This window comes from Etheostoma cragini, chromosome 20 (genome assembly GCF_013103735.1).
Source record: "Etheostoma cragini isolate CJK2018 chromosome 20, CSU_Ecrag_1.0, whole genome shotgun sequence".
Lineage (NCBI taxonomy): Eukaryota > Metazoa > Chordata > Actinopteri > Perciformes > Percidae > Etheostoma > Etheostoma cragini.
Genome location: NC_048426.1, coordinates 13128529 through 13146560, shown reverse-complemented (window position 1 = coordinate 13146560; position 18032 = coordinate 13128529). Strand labels below are relative to the sequence as shown.

The window sequence follows — 18032 nt, the reverse complement described above, 5'->3', positions numbered from 1 at the left end:
TTATTGGATTATTGTCAATGATTCATGTGCAAGCAGCATTTTAATGTTGTGGCAGGCTGAGCTGCAGCACATTTTAACAATTTCACACACTATTTAATGTACTGGAAAGCAAATAATCATATTTTACATGCTCATTATAGGTTTTCAAAATATAAATCTGCAAAAATAGAAAAAAGTACAATATTCCCCACTACAATTGTCCCTGACAGAACATTTAAAATTTGCAAACCAAGATCAGATGTCAGATGGGAGGCTTCGCCACATGTGACGCCACTGTAACCAGGGGTAGAAGCTAGTAGGTGGAGCTATTGACTTTACTGTAGCTAGACGCACCGTAAAACAGTCGCAAAGAAGCCACAAAAACATGAATTAAAGGTATTTTTTACTATATTCTCCGGACGAGAACAAAACACAAACGGTTCCAGAGCAGCCCAGCATGGGTAAGAGTACTTCAGGATGTGCACTGTGCTTTGTTTTCCTTTTGAAGGCGATAAAAGTTCGTACCTGTTGGAGAGTTAGCCACTCACAGCTAATGTTAGCCTGTTAGCCGTTGGGAGTTTGGCTAGCTTCCTAGTGATGTTAACGGGAAGTCAGTCTGCTTGTAACATCCTTGTCTAAACCCGTCCATTAAAGACCAGAGACCCAAAAGTATATTATTAGTTTACTTTCTTTATTAACTCACATTTGTTGCCACTCGTGATGTTTTCTGTGAGTGTGTGTATGAACGCGCGTCATCCAGATGTTTGTTTTTGTTGACAACACGAAGACAGGCAGTCGGAGCGGATCATCCGCCATACCTGTTGTGAATTTGCAGTTGCAGGCAGAAAACATGCAGCATACACAACATAATGTTTATCACCGATATGTTGAAACGGTAGTTGGCTGTTAGTTTGACCTTTAGTTTCTCTCCAGCAGCTCCTGTGACAGGGGTTTAGTTTCAAACCGAAAGTTCACGTACCTAAATGTATAACCCTTTAGAGTAAAACTCAGAACCACCTGAACTCTTGGACATAGGCTGATGTAGAAAGACCAGGTGTAAGTTTGGTTTTAGAAGTTTGCGACACAACGCAGTAAACCTGTTTCTTGGAGCAGGCCCTGGTATGTGACAGGGAACTGACTCCTCAGCAGTTTCATACCAACATGACAAGCCATGAGGAGCTGACTGGTTAAATTTAGATATCCTATCCAGTGTTATCTGGCAAGTTCATGTTTGTGTGTTCAGATAACAGCACAGCCGAGGAGGAGTTTTATGAATTTCATGATGATATCAAGGGGTCTGTGTATTTATATAAATACTGGACCAATAACAGTACATGACCTGAAAGTAGATAGATGAGTACTGCAGTAAAACCACATAAGATATCATCTGGGATTTTAGTTGCCCTACATTTGTGTTCCTGAGTTTAAAGTTTGTGTGCCTTCTAATTTCTTCTTTTTCTTGTACATGTATGTTAAAAGCACAAATACCTTTCTCTATGAAGCTGAAATTCCCAGTTCCCAATGATATCAAACAAATTGTTACTTTGTTGTGTTTGTTCACTCGTTGGATGAAATCACACATATTAAGCCAACGTCTTAATTGTCACTCCCCTTTGATCTGTATAATTTGGTGCTGAGCCAGTGCATGTAATGAAAGGAAAACTGGTCGCGTGTGGCTATTGTGTTGGGAATAGATGGGCGTAGGCCAGCCCCCTCATCTAATATTCAGCCTCGAGTGAAGGGGGGATGCTGACTGTGAGCCCGGCAGTGCTTGTTGATACTGTGTGCCAGTGAACAAGGGATAGAGATTGGTAATAGCAAAAATAAATATAAGCTTGACCCTACACCAAGGTAAGGAGCTCTTCTGTTCTCTTTTTTTAGTGTCTCTTTTTAGCAGCTTTTTTTAAGCTTTAATAGCTTTCACTGTTTTTATTGGTGTCTCTGCTCGTGTGTGTTTTGTTAAAAGAATGTGTCTGAGCTCCCACCTGATCTTTACTCAACAGAGAGCGAGCTAAATGTTTGCTGATTGGTTCTTGTGTGGTTTTATCGTCTACTCATTGTACCCATTGAGAGACAAGGAGCTGAAGAGGGTGTGTCAACAGGCTCACATTTCCCTCCATTGTAACAACAAAGGATTTTTTCCCCTGTTAGTGTCTGATACGGGAGAACAGTTGTCAGGTTATCCCTGATTGAAGAAAAAGGGTCAGACTTCAACAAGAATATGAAGTTATTCATTGATTGGTTGCTCTAAATTTGACTGAACTGTGTGTTTTGGGCCTTTGTACTGACAACCCAACAGACATGTGACATTTAAGCGTTCATTGACCTGAGCCTGAGCTGCTTGTCTCACAGATTATGTTGAAATAGAGCAGAACATTGCTAGTTTTTAAAATCCCATTGCCAAGGCGACTTGCAAATCAATCGAAAGCAATGAATGCAACTGATTAATTATGTGTTGCTCTGCCAGGAAGTGAGCCTGACCATGATGGAAGAGCCCAACTTGATGAATCATTAATGAGTTTTTCATTGATTGGCTCAATCCCTACTAGGGGGGATTCTTTTGTCATGTGAAATGATTCATGTAACGTCTGTGAAGTTTTGATGTTTTACAGTATATTAGTGGAAAGGAGATCTAGTCAGTGCCCAATAATTATAGAAATGTCATGTGTGAGTACTGCTGTTGAACTCCAGGGTAAAATGGCTGAAAATGACTCCATTATTTGAGGAACTAGTAGCTAGTCTATGTCTGATTTAAATAGCTTTTTAGAATGGTGGAGCCTAATTATAGATAATCTCATTGATCTATTAGATACAGACATTTGCCTAACTGCATCTTACTGCTATTTTCCCATCCATGCAGTGGTTCTAGCCTAAATTTTCTGCAGTTTCAGTGAAATTGTGTGCACCTATTGTACTTCCATGCACTTAATAAAACAGCACTTCTTTTGTTCAGTGTACACAAGTTCCACAAAGTCCAATTTAAGGCAGTGGAGGAAGGTAGGTCTGAGGTCGGTCTAGATATAATTGGAGCACACAGTTGAGTGCACCAATTGTCCACATTATCATTCCATCAAAGAATCAAAGACTATTGTTTTTCTTCAGTGGTATTTGATGACTTAGTGGACTTTCTTGAGCGGAGCATTGGGATCACTCTGGCTTCATTACTAAGCAGAACAAATTTAAGTTCAAGTTTTCAGCATGAGCAGGCGAACTTAACTAAACTGACCCAAGTCCCCCGTTCAGCTCTTGTATAATGAGCATGTTCATTGCATTGATTGCCCTAATGTAACCACATTCTGTCTGAAACCGACACATATAACTGTGTCCTACATGTTGTTTGTGGCAGTGTGGTATGTGCCTGATATGACAGTCAAGGCTGATACAGAACAACATGATTTTCTGACAATCTGCTTTCATTTTTAAAATCTTCATCATTCATCTTCATCTTTGTCCGCTTAACCAGTATCAGGTCGCAGGGGGGACAGCTCCAGCAGGGGACCCAAACTAGCATATGTAAATACAAGCCATGATCACACAAAGGCAAACCAAAGGGATGGTTCTTTGTGATAATTTGTTCCATAAATCTATGTGTATAAAGTATATAATTTCCATGTTTTTTATTTTTGAATTAGACTTGCATGTTTTTGATTTTTTTTTTTTTTTAATATGACCCTGTTTTCTGATTGTATGTTGTGATGTTTATTACACAAGAGCTGAAAGGGGCACTTAGGTCAGTTTAGTTAAATTTGCCTGCTCATAGCAAAAAAATGCAGCCTGTTTTTGTTGTTTCTATGGGTGAGTTTGTGCGTGTTAGCTGGGTTTAGACTGTACTTGTTTATTGCCTTGCATCACTTCAAAGATGAAGCACCACACCCTCTTGCTGGCTACAACCTCTCTGCTCCTCTCTTTCTAGTGCTGTTCGTTTAGCTGTGCTGGCCAGATAGATACCATTAGTATCTTAAGCTTTCTGTAAATACTAATCTGCTTTTCTCTCGCTCTACAGTGGTGTACAGGTGGTTAGCAGTCAGCCATGGATACCACCACCTCCCTGAAGATGACCTCTCTGGCCATCCAGAGTCTGTTCAGCTACGTGGAGGAGGAGAACCTGGCTGCCATCAAAGCACATTTGGACAAATTCAGAGATGTTGACAGCAGGAGTGATGTAAGTCAGCGATATTACAACAACCGTCCAGTTTGCTCGCATTGTTTATTTTGGGGAGCAGTATGAAGTAACATGAGGCTCTTTGAGATTATGTATCAAGTGTGTTGTGATAAAAGGGAAACTACCTACTGAAACTGATTGTGAAGCTGTTTTGCAAATAGAAGACAAAGGGCATGTTATTGTGTTTGGCTTGTGAAGGGTTATTAGGTAAATGTATTTTCTTTTCAATTGGCTAAGTATGAGACATAGTGCCTACATAAAGCTTTCAAGCCCCCCCCCCCGATTTCACTTTAAGGCTTTTTTTTCTGTTGATATATAAAAATAAACATGAAACCCCATTTATTTAATTTACCAAAAGGATAAAATATGAAGACTGATATGGCTGATAAATATCTTTTGTAGGCACTAAGTACCCATGTCATTTTTTTCCTAATTAGTTCTCATAGGGTTACAGGTAAAACAGTGTAATTATTTGGCTTGGTGGTGTGTTAAAATCTTTATCACAGTTTTAGTGCCTCTGCTGTGTCCTTTTTTCAGAATGGACAGACTCCCCTGATGGTGGCGGCAGAGCAGGGCAATCTGGAGATAGTACAAGAGCTCATTCAGAGAGGAGCCAACGTTAACTTGGATGATATTGTAAGCATGCACCCAAATCATACCTTCACACACGGGCCCATGTGGCGTTTTATTAAACACTGAGAGTTTAGGCACAGGTGGAAAACAATGCGGTCATTTTTACCACATTATCCTCTTGACAAAGAAGACAAAGCTGAACCAGTGGCCATGATGTTTCATCTTTGCTGAACTCACCACACTCAGGCTTAGTCCACAGCTATTATGAGCAATCATGAGCCATAATGACAACTTATTACATACTTTTACCTTCCCTCTTTTGACTAAATGACAGGATCCACTTGCTGGCCAACACCCTGTGCCTTCAGAAGCCAGCCCCCCCACACACGCACACACTCATGCATGCATATACCCTCCCACGCATGCATGGTGGCACCATACCTCTCATTAACATCTCCTGTCCATGTAACCTGCTATTACATATGGAACACTCAAGCTTGTGCTCACTCTCCCACTAACGGAGAAGATAAAGGAGAAGCATCACATACTATAGTTGCACTTGTCTTTCACACTCTCTGACACTCCTGTCTGTCAATGCGGCACCGTGTTCCCATGAGCACCTGGTATGACCAGCTGGTAGGTACAGTGCTTAGAGCATTCCCGGTCCGTCCCAGGTAGAGCTCGGACGGACGTTCGTGTAACTGGATTTGGAGAATGATGGGTGTTCCCGCAGTAACAGGTTGTCTGTGTGTGCAGGACTGCTGGACAGCGTTGATCTCAGCAGCTAAGGAGGGCCACATCGAGGTGGTGAGGGAATTGCTGGAGAACAAGGCTAACCTGGAACATCGGGACATGGTGAGAACATAGAGACTGACCGGAATGTTCAATTAAATTAATTTCATTTAAAATCTGCTGTATTATGCTGTCTGCCAATTGTTTTTGTTTTAAATATGAAAAACAAAATCTTAAGCGGCCAGTATCTAAAACGGCATATTGTATAATAATATTTATGATATTGTGTTGTAAGGAAAGGCCATATGGTTGTATCGATATTAAGTAAAAAAAATAGTAAAAAAGATAAGTGAATTAGGTTTGATAATTGTGGTGTGAAAAAATATTGCTGTCCTTGGCAAGACTAAGGCATAATGTAACCTCAGTGCCAAAATGATTTGACAGTGTATGTTTATGGGAAAAAGATGTGATAACTAACATGGAACAATAGGACACCGTGTCAAACTTCTAAATATACTTGAAACATTAAATTAAAACTTTAAAAGGTTAATTAACAAACTGCTCAAACATTTAAGGTAAGCTGATGAAGCCTTTATACAATTCCAAAAATAATAATGTCTTGATTGTATGTGCATTAGTGGTTTCTGTAAAATGTAATGACCTCAGTGCTTCTTAAACAGGACTACCATTAGCTTTGAAATGGACATAAAATGAAATTACTTGTGTGATGGCTCCTCTCCACTAGTAATACCATTTGCTGAGCTCTGGTTGTCTCTGCATCGGGCCGTGATATGATTAAGTCTTGGGATCACAGTCTAACATTGCCAGACCTTCTGTATCTCCACAGCGCTGTGGAGTAAAATCTGGCTACACCGGAGATACATTCTAGAATAGAAGGACAAACCGCTTTGGGTTGTTTGCATTTCTTTAAACTAATCACAATCATCTTGGGCAGAACTAGGTTCCGGCTTGTCAGGCTTATCCTAGCAATGTCTTTCCATTGATCTAGACCAGGGGTTCTCAAATCTTTTTCAATAATGTACCCCCTTTAATTTGTGTTTTTAAGCCAAGTTCTCCCAGACCAGCCCAAGACATTTTTACATCTACTTTATATAAAGAGGAACAATACAGCCTTGTCACTATTAGATTTACTAAACAACAACCTTGTAACTGAAAAACAATTAAATGCTACAATTTGAATGTATATAATCCATCACTTAATTCTTTTATTAAAATTCTTTTATTTAGAAATGAGCATTTTGCAAAAATATTAGGTACCATCTGCAGCACTCCAAAGTACCCCCCCAGTGTTATGCGTACTCCCATTTGAGAAACACTGCAGATTGTTGACTATAGGATCTAGACCTTTCAGAGGCAGACAGTCTCTAGACTGGCTGTAGTAGCTACTCTGTGTGTTCATGCGCACACTATAGGCAACATGCAGATGAGATACACATATTTATTAATGGGGCTGAGCATGTTTGGTATTATTTGTGATGCACAGGTAGATGTCCCAGCACAAGAGGTAATGTGCATTTTGAGCAGCCAGAAATGCAAAAAAATGTAATCCTAACCATTAGTAGGTAGTGTAAGTGGTGTATTTAATTTCTATATTGGCACTCAAAGATGTCACTTTTTTATGAACTCCCCTATTCTATCATGTGTGATGTGATTAGATTAGATTAGATTAGATTCAACTTTATTTCATTACACAGGTACAGGTACAAGGCAACGAAATGCAGTTTAGGTCTAACCAGAAGTGCAATAGCTGTAAGTGCAGGATATACAATGGTTTCATAAGTGCAGGACATGGATATGTACTGAATAAATGTAGAAATACAATTATAAACAGGATTTTACAGATAGATTTGTCCTATGAATATAATATATAGATAACAAGTATTGTGAGCAAGATTTACAGCTGAATATGTACTGAATATAATATACAGGTGGATATTACTATAAATAGAATTTTTACAGATACGTACAATGAACATAATATACTGATGGTTGTTACTATAACAGAGTTTACAGGTTAATATGTACTATGAATATATATATACAGATGGCTATTACTATAAACAGAACTTTTACAGATAGATAGATATAATAAGTTATTGAGTAGTATAACAATGGATTTAAATGTAGTACAAATAAAGTTTGGGCAGAAGCTACCTTAATTAAAGTGCAGTGGAAAGTAATTGCATATTACAGTTAAAATACGGTATTGCAGATGTACTGTATATGTAAACATACATAAAAAATTTGACATTTAGAGTTGATTTTACATCCTTGGTCTTTGTGACTCTGTCTCTGTGGGTCAGGACATCAACTGACTTGTTGTCGTGCAAGGCGTGTCTAAACTGCAGAGGACAGATCGCAGCCAGTCATCACAGCGGGATTATAATAAACCACAATGTGTGATACTGTTCACTCACTGGAAAGTGTGTCATGCCAGCTGTAAATAGCACATTTTCCTACCACAAAATCTACTTTGATTTGTTTCTTGAATTAACTACAGTTGTCACCCTTACATCTTATTAAAATAATAAAACATTTTTATTTAGAATATTACATACACAGTATACATTCTATATGTAGAGGTGTTTTGTAGTCATGAACAAATTATATTTTCTCCAACTTCACTGTGTACTGTGTATGTGTCCTACTCAGGGAGGTTGGACTGCTCTCATGTGGGCAGCCTATAAAGGTTGTACAGATGTGGTCCAGCTGCTCTTGGAAAAAGAAGCTAACCCCAACATCACTGGTCAGGTACTGAGACTGGACACTGTATTTTTGTAGTTCCCTTATAACAATAGCATCATTTGCATCTGTTGTACTGTTATATCAACATAAAGATAACAGGTATGTATACAGTACATATATAAAAATATTCTGAATGGGGCAGATTATTTTAAAGAAAGTGTTCACATGATGTGTTTTACTCTGATTGCTCCATGTAAGTGTAATCCAATGTTTTCAGCTCACTAGTTAAAAACTGATAAAGTTGTAAATGTCAGTAAACATAACTTTACAGTAACAAAAATGTGAACACAACTACAAGCCTGCTCTTCACCTGCACAGTGAGATGCATCACCTGCTGTTTCAGTCATTTAAAGTGAGATAGGCGTTCGTTTGAACGCAGGCCTGACACTAATCACTAGTTACTGTCAGCATGACTTCACCGCTTTCCTCTGGCCCAACAGTACAGCGTCTACCCCATTATCTGGGCGGCAGGTCGAGGCCACGCAGAGATTGTCCATCTCCTACTGCAGCACGGCGCCAAGGTCAACTGCTCTGACAAGGTAGCTACATACTGACAGATGTTCCTCATTAACTTGTTTTTGATCGCACAGAAGATGTATTTAGTGGTATGAGTTCAAAAGATTCAAGATCATAAAGCTGGATGGATGGACCTTCCAGATCCCCACGTCCCTCTATCTTTTATTTGTTATTCCTTCACGATTATTCAGAAGTCCGTGGGTTGTTGTCTAAATAGGATCTTGCCAGTCATGTCTACCGCGTTCCACTGTATCATATTGTCTTCTTTTCTTTGCAGTATGGTACCACTCCTTTGATCTGGGCAGCCAGGAAGGGCCACTATGACAGTGTGATGCACCTTCTGGCCAACGGAGCTGATGTGGACCAAGAAGGAGCGGTAAGCAGATTGAAGATAACGTGTGAATGGTTGTAGCCCATACGTCAGTATCATTCAATAGAGATCCAACACTAGTAGAGTAAGTAGAATTGCTGTTTATAATTGTAGTTTACACAATTCTAAAATATGAACCTATTGATCAATTTAAATTAATGTACATTGTGTACAACACAATATTGTACATTATGTATATTATGAACTGAAGAATTAAATAATATAAATATTGTTGAGTAATAAGTTTGATCACAGTATCTACACAATAATCTAGATTATGATGGCAGATTTTATTATCAGGTTGGCTAGCAGGGATAGTTTTGAAATCCTTTAAAAGTCTGGAAAAAAAATGTACAATTGTTATTTTAGTTTTTTAGTGCGGATACTCACATTACCATGCGTTCTGTATGTTTGGTGTAGTATACTATTTGGCAGTGTTTCCTAAGCAATGTTTATACATGATTTGGTAGTCTTAATAGGTATCTTAGCAGCTGAGCAAGTAAAATTTAGTTTTGGGTTCATCGTGGGTGCCATGACACACAAAGCGGCCTGTTCTCGCCAGCATAGTTTTCACACAATCAAGATTTAATGCTACCAAGCGCCACAAACTCATTAGTAAACTGCAATAATAAATAATTGATTGCATCTATGACGCAGGACATCTGTGCTCCTTTGAGCCATGTTGCATCTCTGCTGTCACAAAATGAACGATGTGATAGTTTGATATATAGCATCAATAATCAGATGCAACTATGGTAGCTAATGTTGCAGAGCAATTCATTAATATGTGATTTAGAGACTCTAGTAGTACATGAGTTAGTATTTTTTTTTTAGACAATATAGCAATGATAAATTAAGCCTGTAGTGTCTCCCAGAGCTGCTGAAATAAACTGATAACATTTGGGATATACAATTGGTTAATCTTCACCCATACATTATTGAACATATGTCATATTAAACACCAACTAAAGTTCTAACAGCTAGTTCAGCAGAGAGAAATTGTTTGGGTTGGATGGACCCTGAAATTTGTAAATTTAAATTCCATGTTTCTGTGTCTTGTCAGAACTCAATGACTGCTCTGATTGTGGGAGTAAAAGGTGGCTATACAGATGTTGTGAAGGAACTCCTGAAGAGAAACCCAAATGTCAACATGACGGACAAGGATGGCAACACAGCGCTGGCCATTGCTGCCAAGGAGGGTCACACCGAGATCGTACAAGACCTGCTGGATGCCGGCACCTATGTCAATATTCTAGACAGGGTGAGGCCTCCCTACAGCAGCCTTACAAGCTTGCTGGGTGAAGATGTAGAAGAGTAGTTGATATGAATTACAATGTGAGTGTAAAAAAATTCATCCGTTTGTTTTTCCTCTCTTTCTCTCTTTCACCATGTCTGTCAGAGCGGGGAGACAATGCTGATTGGAGCAGTGAGAGGAGGTCATGTGGAGATAGTCCGAGCTCTGCTAAACAAATATGCTGATATTGACGTCAGGGGCCAGGTAGGAGCTCCTCACCCACTGTCTTCACTGCCTTATTGATATTTAAAAACATGCAGGGGGCCTTCTTTTGTTCTCTATGTGTTATGTCACACTGCTACTCAATACTGTTTAGTTCTGTTATTTCGTGAACTTTAATCCGTAGGATTACACAAACATACTCAACAACACTACGTCTGTTACACATATGCAACAATACGTTCACTATTCACAATACAAAATACATTCACTGCATTCTCGGTTATGCCCACCTGTCCACATTACTTTTTGTATTTTTGACTGTTTATTTTGCAAACTAGTATTTGCCTTGTCCTTTCAACAACAGGATGGAAAGACCGCCCTCTACTGGGCAGTGGAGAAAGGTAACGCTACCATGGTGAGAGACATCCTGCAGTGTAACCCTGACACCGAGAGCTGCACTAAGGTATGGCACACTCTTTAGTAAAGCAGTACAATGCACACTCTCTTATCCATGACATTTCTTGACTGTGAGTTTGAAAGCACATTTCTTTATTTCTCCTGATGTCTTATATACTAAGTTTGAAATGTAAAACTTTAAAATATTTCCATTAACTGTATTTAATAAGAACAATGTTATCAACAACATAAATCTGCTGTTTCTAAAATATCTATAAAAATGCTGTCAACCAAAAATGCAGACTACTGAATATTGCCATAACTGTCTACCATAGGCTTTCTTTATTTCTAAAAGACTGTTTGTAGTGGTATTTTTTTCACTTGTGTACTGATTAATTGACAATGTAAAGGTCCAACATGTTCTGTGCAAAATAAAATTCAGAATGTATATTGTGTAAATTGTGTGATGTAATGTTGTGTATCTTTGTTTTTCAGGAGGGTGAGACCCCACTAATCAAAGCAACAAAAATGAGGAACATAGAGATAGTAGAACTCCTGCTGGATAAAGGAGCCAAGGTGTCTGCAGTGGAGAAGGTACTTAAAAAAAATTTAAAAACACACTTACACACACACTTGTACATATAAATCTTGTAATGACATTTCTGTTATAGCATTATTTTGTTTAGTAAACTGGAGGTTTCAATTTTTAAACTGTTTTCCGGTCAGTAAGTTACTTTTCAGTCAATTCAGTGTTACTCTTTCTTAAGAAAGGAGACACGCCCCTCCACATTGCCATTCGAGGGCGAAGTCGAAAGTTGGCTGAGCTGCTGCTGAGGAACCCTAAAGATGGCCGCCTGCTCTACCGCCCAAACAAAGCTGGAGAGACACCATACAACATTGACTGTACCCACCAGAAAAGCATCCTCACACAGATATTTGGAGCCAGTATGACCCATTTGTTTTCCTTTTTAATTGAGTAAAAAGTGTATGCCTTATCTTCTTCTGCACTGTTTAACCTTTTCTTTCTCTTTCTCTTTCTCTCTCTTCTCCTTCTCTCTCTCAGAGCACCTCTCCCCCTCTGAGTCAGATGGAGACATGTTGGGTTATGACCTGTATAGCAGTGCTCTAGCAGACATCCTTAGTGAGCCCACCATGCAGCCACCAATTTGTGTTGGACTGTACGCTCAGTGGGGCAGCGGCAAGTCTTTCCTTCTTAAGAAACTGGAGGGTAAGTAAGCCCACTGCATTAAAAATATCTCATACAAAGAGGAAAAGAACTGAATTGTCAATATTTGCTTTTTTGAGAGTGCCTTTCTACAGTTCAATCCTTTTGTATCAATTTAAGTTTTGATGTTGGCTGGGTTTGTTTTCATATTGCTTTATATCCTGACTGAAGTGTTTTATATTCTAATCTTTTCTAATCCTGTCTTCTTCCTCTTGTCCATCAGATGAGATGAAGACCTTTGCAGGCCAGCAGATAGAGCCGTTGTTCCAGTTCTCTTGGCTGGTGGTCTTTCTCACCCTGCTACTTTGCGGCTCAGTAGCTGTGGTTCTGGGCTTTACTGTTGATCCCAAGCTGGCAATAGCCGTCTCCCTCACCCTCCTCGCTCTGCTCTACATCTTTTTCGGTGAGGAGACAGATAAGCTAGACATGCAACACTGATACTATAACTGATGTCGTAAAGAAATTCAGTTTTCATTTGACCTGCTCCACAGGGAAGTGTTTGAATTACGTAATAGCACATTTTTGTATTCTGTTTTTGTGACAGCAAAAGGAGTTCCACACAGAAATGCTTACACATATCCATACACAAAGATAAAGGTCCCTAAAATATGTTTTTTTAGAATATTATGAAAATAATGCTTAATTCAATTGTACAAGATGAACCTTCACTGTATGATGCTTTTGAAACTGCTTTGCTCACTAAAGCTTGCCATTATGCAACCATGTATAAATAAAATATGATGACACGAGCCTCCTAACTTCAATTTTTATTGATATTTAAGAGATAATTTGTTGATGTTTATGAATATAATTTAACCATTGTAATCATGAAATGAGGATTTTCTACTTTCTCCAGTGTTGGTGTACTTTGGAAGTCGACGTGAAAGGGAAAGCTGGAACTGGGCATGGGTCATCAGCACCCGTCTGGCTCGCCAGGTCGGTTACCTGGAGCTGCTTCTCAAACTGATGTTTGTCAACCCCCCTGAACTTCCTGAGCAGACCACCCGCGCCCTGCCTGTCAGGTGACAGTGACACACACACAAACACACACACACACACACACACACACACACACACACACACACACACACACTCACACAGTAAATGCTACTGAAGTTCCAAGATAAAAAATATAAATTACACTTTGCAATTGCAGTCTCAATCTACATTTATTATTTGAATCTCAATTAGTGGGTTAGTACCATTCACTATTCCATCTATTGTAATGTTAAAAACATTGTTAAAATGAAAACTTTAGCCCCAGTCCATCTGCATTTTGCTGTGTAATTGGGGAAATCACAGCAACATTTCTGTTTTTCACATTTCACACAGGTTCCTGTTCACAGACTATAATCGTCTGTCCAGTGTTGGAGGGGAGACCTCCATGGCTGAGATGATTGCCACGCTCTCTGATGCCTGTGAGAGGGAGTTTGGCTTCATGGCCACCAGGCTCTTCAGGGTTTTCAAAAAAGACGATAACCAAGGTGACAATGCTATATTTGGCTTTATATATCAGTCATGTAATGACATTTCAGCCAGCACTCAAAGTCCATTCAGATCTGTAACTGATGCATACAATTCTTACGTTTGCAATTACGAGTTTGCATTTATATCTATTAACGGCTGACAAATTAAAATATGTATGTGCGCTGTAAATGTTTTGTAGACTGAAAAAACAGAATTTAAAGAAGTGAAATATATTACTGTTTAACAACACAATAAACCAGGTCCCCTTGTTAAGGTCTCTTACAACTGGTGTTTAATCTAATTTTGCATCACTAAAAATGTAGAGCCTTCTGTTTAAAGAATTATACTCTTAAGGCTGTTTCATGCTTCTGCGTCAACTCCACACCATAGCTGCGGCATTGTGACCCTTTCAGTGTTTTGCATCAGGGTTGCTTTGCATCGCGGGGCATTTCACCGTCATAACACTAGGGGGCGTCGCCTGTGTCTGCGTCGCTCACCACCGAAGCAGCACTCAGAATGGCAAACCACATAGATTGTCGTACTAAAATATTAATCTTATTTGTTTGGCCTTTTCTTGTTTAGATTTTGTAGCAATTATCTAGAAATAGACACAGTACAATCAATTGACCTAGTTACTGAAACCGGAAAATAAGTTAGTTTATTTGTGAGGTGTCTGCAAGCCAGTTTATACTATGTTAGAAAGCCAACTTTAGCACAACTTCCCACAAAGTACTGCTTGCTGGCGAAGTGATCATTTCAAAATGTACTGACATATAGACCCTTTACAAACGGATAACTCTGTCATTGTAACCAAAATATACGTTTGTATATGTACTGTATATGAGTTTATTTGCAAAGCTTATGTCAGTGAACTAGCATGTTGCTACTTCCCACAGTAGGCTGCTTGAAACACGGACTATCAACACACAGGACGAGTTGACCAATCACGGTCCTTGTGCTCTGCGTCATCTCATGGCAAAGTTACACATTTTTGTAGATGCACGTCGAGCTACGGCGAAGGGATCAGAGAGGGTTTCGCAGCAAAGCAGAGGGGTCTGCAGGGGAACGGCAACGATTTTACGTACAAGCATGATACAGCCTTTAAGCATAACATAGTAACTTTCAAAGTTGTAAGTATACCTAGTGCTTAAATTAGAAGGTTTGGGCAGTCTTTTCTCTATATACTACATCTGTAATTTACATGCATAGAAAATATTGTTTTTCTTAGTTTTGTAATCTAAGTGCTCTCTCTCTCACATAATCCTCTAATTTTCTCCCATACCTCAGGTAAGAAGTGGAAGAAAACATGTTGTGTTCCTTCCTTCGTGCTGTTTTCCTTGACACTGGGATGCCTAATCACTGGTATGGCCTTGTTGGCCATCTTTAAGGTGGGTTAGAGAAAATTAAACGGTGGCATTGCGTTTAAATGATATGCCTTCTAACCACTTGGTCACTGGACACCCTAGTAATCTGTTTCAATGCTTCTATTCCAAGGTGGACCCTGATAACTTGACAGTAAATGCAGTGCTGATAGCCATGGCCAGCGTGGTGGGCCTTGCCCTACTGCTCAACTGTAGGACCTGGTGGCAGGTGGCCGACTCCGTCCTCAACTCCCAGAGGAAACGGCTGCACAGTGCTGCCAACAACTTGCATAAACTCAAGAGTGAAGGATTTATGAAGGTAGACTGATACACTTTATCCATTGTACCTAATCAAGGACGAATACCTATCCACACATCCTGTTGTCATGACTAAAGGGGTGCCATTTGCCTATGAAGTTATGAGGCTGTAGTACCGGATCTAATCAATTTCCTTTTTCTTTATTTTGAGCCATTCATTTTCTATCCCTGTCTCACACCAGGTTCTGAAGCATGAAGTGGAGCTAATGTCGAAAATGGCCAAAACCATTGATGGCTTTACCCAGAACCAGACACGCATGGCTGTCATCATCGACGGACTGGACGCCTGTGAGCAGGACAAAGTTCTGCAGATGCTGGACACGGTGTGTGTTTACACATGCTTCTGTGCATAGGAACATACATGATGAGCTTCCTCTTAACTGAAAACAAGATAAAAATGAAGCAATTCAATTTTGTTAACACTTGTCACTCAAGCAAAATTCTAACCATGAAACAGACTGCTGTAGAGCGGCTGCCATGTGGTCTCAACTTTCTGTGGGACTTTCACCTGTGCACACAGATCCCACAAATCTCCAGTACTGGGCAGCCGTCCTGGTGTTCCCAGCTGCCTCAGCACGCCTCCAAGTTTAGGTTCTTCCTCCCAGCTGCTGTAATAAAATTTCCTTTAGCCAAATGCTATTATTTGATGGAGTAATCCCAGAGGGGATGGCAACCTCCTGTGTGCTAATGTAATCTTCTCATCCGCAAGCACCTCCCAGTCACTCTGAAACCATCTTGTGTTCAGAGATTCAAACACGCTGAAATCCATTTTTTGTAGGTTAAACAAATTGAGTCTTTTTTTTGGTTCTGTGTACTTTTCCTACCAGATAACGTGCATTAAAGATGCAGGCCATGTGATGGTGCATCTTGTGGGGCAAGGCTTGGGTTGGTGGCCAGGGGTTAACAAACCATGTATGCATAAACCACAAATCAATGTTCTTTGACACTTGGACAATGTCCCTAAGTTAGAAGAGTGGAAATCCCCGACCCAATGTGCTGCGGACAGTAAGCTCTCACAGGAGTCTGTAAGTATAGGTACTACAGCTGACTCTTGCCTCTAGCTATCATGTTGTCAGTTGATTAGATTGTAAATCACCCATTTTGACATTCATTAGTGGACACTCCACAAAGGAATCTGCTGTGCTAAAACTCAGTTTTTCACATAACTGAAACAAATGAGTTAAGTTTGTTTTTTATTCATTACAGATAGTAGTGCAAATGGTTTCATAGTTTGAAAAACACTACATGGAATAACAAAAAAGGTGGTGAAAGAACTTATGGTTCCTTTCTCATTCTAGGTGAGGGTACTTTTCTCCAAAGGCCCTTTTATCTCCATCTTTGCCAGTGACCCCCATATTATCATCAAAGCTATCAACCAGAACCTCAACAGTGTGCTGAGAGACTCCAACATCAACGGACACGACTACATGAGGAACATTGTCCACCTGCCAGTATTCCTCAACAGCAGAGGCCTCAGCACGGCCAAGAAGCTCTGCATGGCAGCCCCGAACAATGGAGAGCCATTGCCTGCTGAGGGTAAAGGATACGGGATAATACACAATGTATTGTATTGTGGACACATATAAGGAGGATTGCACACAGTTTTCAATAATTGACAAGCTGTTGTTCTCTTTGTCTATTCCTCTCTCTTTGTCCAGGATGGCATGAAGACATCGACAGGAGGATGTCCCAGACCAGCCAAGACCAGGCCAAGTTTGGCAGCAAGAATGCATTAAACCGCAGGGTAACTCCTATTCAAGTCAAGTTTTTGGGGATCACAGCCCCACATCAATGGTTCGCAATCCCACCCAAGCTCTCAAACTAAAGAACACGAGGACAAACCATGGCACATAGACAAAAGACTATGGTAGAGTCAATTCAAAGAGAAGTTGTCAAACTATACCAACACCAATATATCAAGCACTGTTTATTCTACTTGTCATCTTAAGTAGACACAGTTCACACCCCAACCCTAACATTTGACAACCAAATCCTGATGCAGAAACATATTGCAGAAAATATTTTGATACTAAATTTAAATGGAGACAGATTAGTAATGTTTATAGAACGATATCAAATCTATTTGTTTTCCCACCACACTCTTTCACGCAACACTCATGTAATCGGAAATTACATACAGCTGGAAACTAATGCTTGCCTTCTTGACATTAATCAAACAAAATTAAAATGCAATTAGTTCACCATCACGTGAATAGAAAACATTGGATAAGGGTTAGAGATGCTGCTTCAGAAACCTTCACTGCTCTCTCTTTTTGGCCTCCTCCCTGAAGCAGGGAGGGGGGAGGGGGGGGGGGGCGTTCTGTACAGTCATGGTGTTGGCAGGCAATGTGCAGGCCAGAGGACAGAAGGAGACACACAGAGACAAAAAGAGAGGTGCTCGGTGTGCGGCCAAGGTTCCTGGTGTAATTGATGTAATGACTGTTTATCCTTCCTGCTGCGTTGCCACAGCCTAATGACAAGGGCTAGCAGCAGTGGGTCCCTGTGACAAAACACTGGCACCAGGTCTGCTGGCAGGAGGCTAAGTGACTCTGCTGCTGTCGCTGATGCCTTCCTCCCCCCTGTGGGACCTTACCACTACCCCTTCTTCCTTCCCGCCTCCCTCTCTTGTTTGTTTGTTTGTTTGACATTTGTTTGTACCTCGGGTTTATCTAGTACAATCAGTTATTGATGTTCGCCCCTCTATTATGGGG

At 40.1% G+C, this 18032-nt stretch overlaps 1 protein-coding gene across 6 annotated transcripts in view; it reads left to right on the top strand.

Annotated features, from left to right (window-relative positions):
* Nucleotides 1-257: 257 nt before the first annotated feature.
* The window catches only part of kidins220a (kinase D-interacting substrate 220a), a 44063-nt gene continuing 26288 nt past the window's right edge, over nt 258-18032 (top strand). For 5 of the 6 annotated variants that reach the window (XM_034859217.1, XM_034859216.1, XM_034859215.1 and 2 more), the window contains exons 1-21: nt 258-440; nt 3983-4141; nt 4679-4777; nt 5471-5569; nt 8120-8218; nt 8653-8751; nt 9006-9104; nt 10162-10359; nt 10498-10596; nt 10919-11017; nt 11446-11544; nt 11718-11895; nt 12014-12178; nt 12399-12578; nt 13032-13197; nt 13508-13659; nt 14930-15030; nt 15137-15322; nt 15504-15644; nt 16620-16857; nt 16980-17065. In XM_034859217.1, coding sequence (XP_034715108.1) covers nt 4010-4141; nt 4679-4777; nt 5471-5569; nt 8120-8218; nt 8653-8751; nt 9006-9104; nt 10162-10359; nt 10498-10596; nt 10919-11017; nt 11446-11544; nt 11718-11895; nt 12014-12178; nt 12399-12578; nt 13032-13197; nt 13508-13659; nt 14930-15030; nt 15137-15322; nt 15504-15644; nt 16620-16857; nt 16980-17065 — 2715 coding nt within the window. In that variant the 5' untranslated portion in view covers nt 258-440; nt 3983-4009. Of the gene's footprint in view, nt 441-1715; nt 1831-3982; nt 4142-4678; nt 4778-5470; nt 5570-8119; nt 8219-8652; nt 8752-9005; nt 9105-10161; nt 10360-10497; nt 10597-10918; nt 11018-11445; nt 11545-11717; nt 11896-12013; nt 12179-12398; nt 12579-13031; nt 13198-13507; nt 13660-14929; nt 15031-15136; nt 15323-15503; nt 15645-16619; nt 16858-16979; nt 17066-18032 lie in introns of those variants that run through there. The other variant, XM_034859213.1, reaches the window with a different exon arrangement.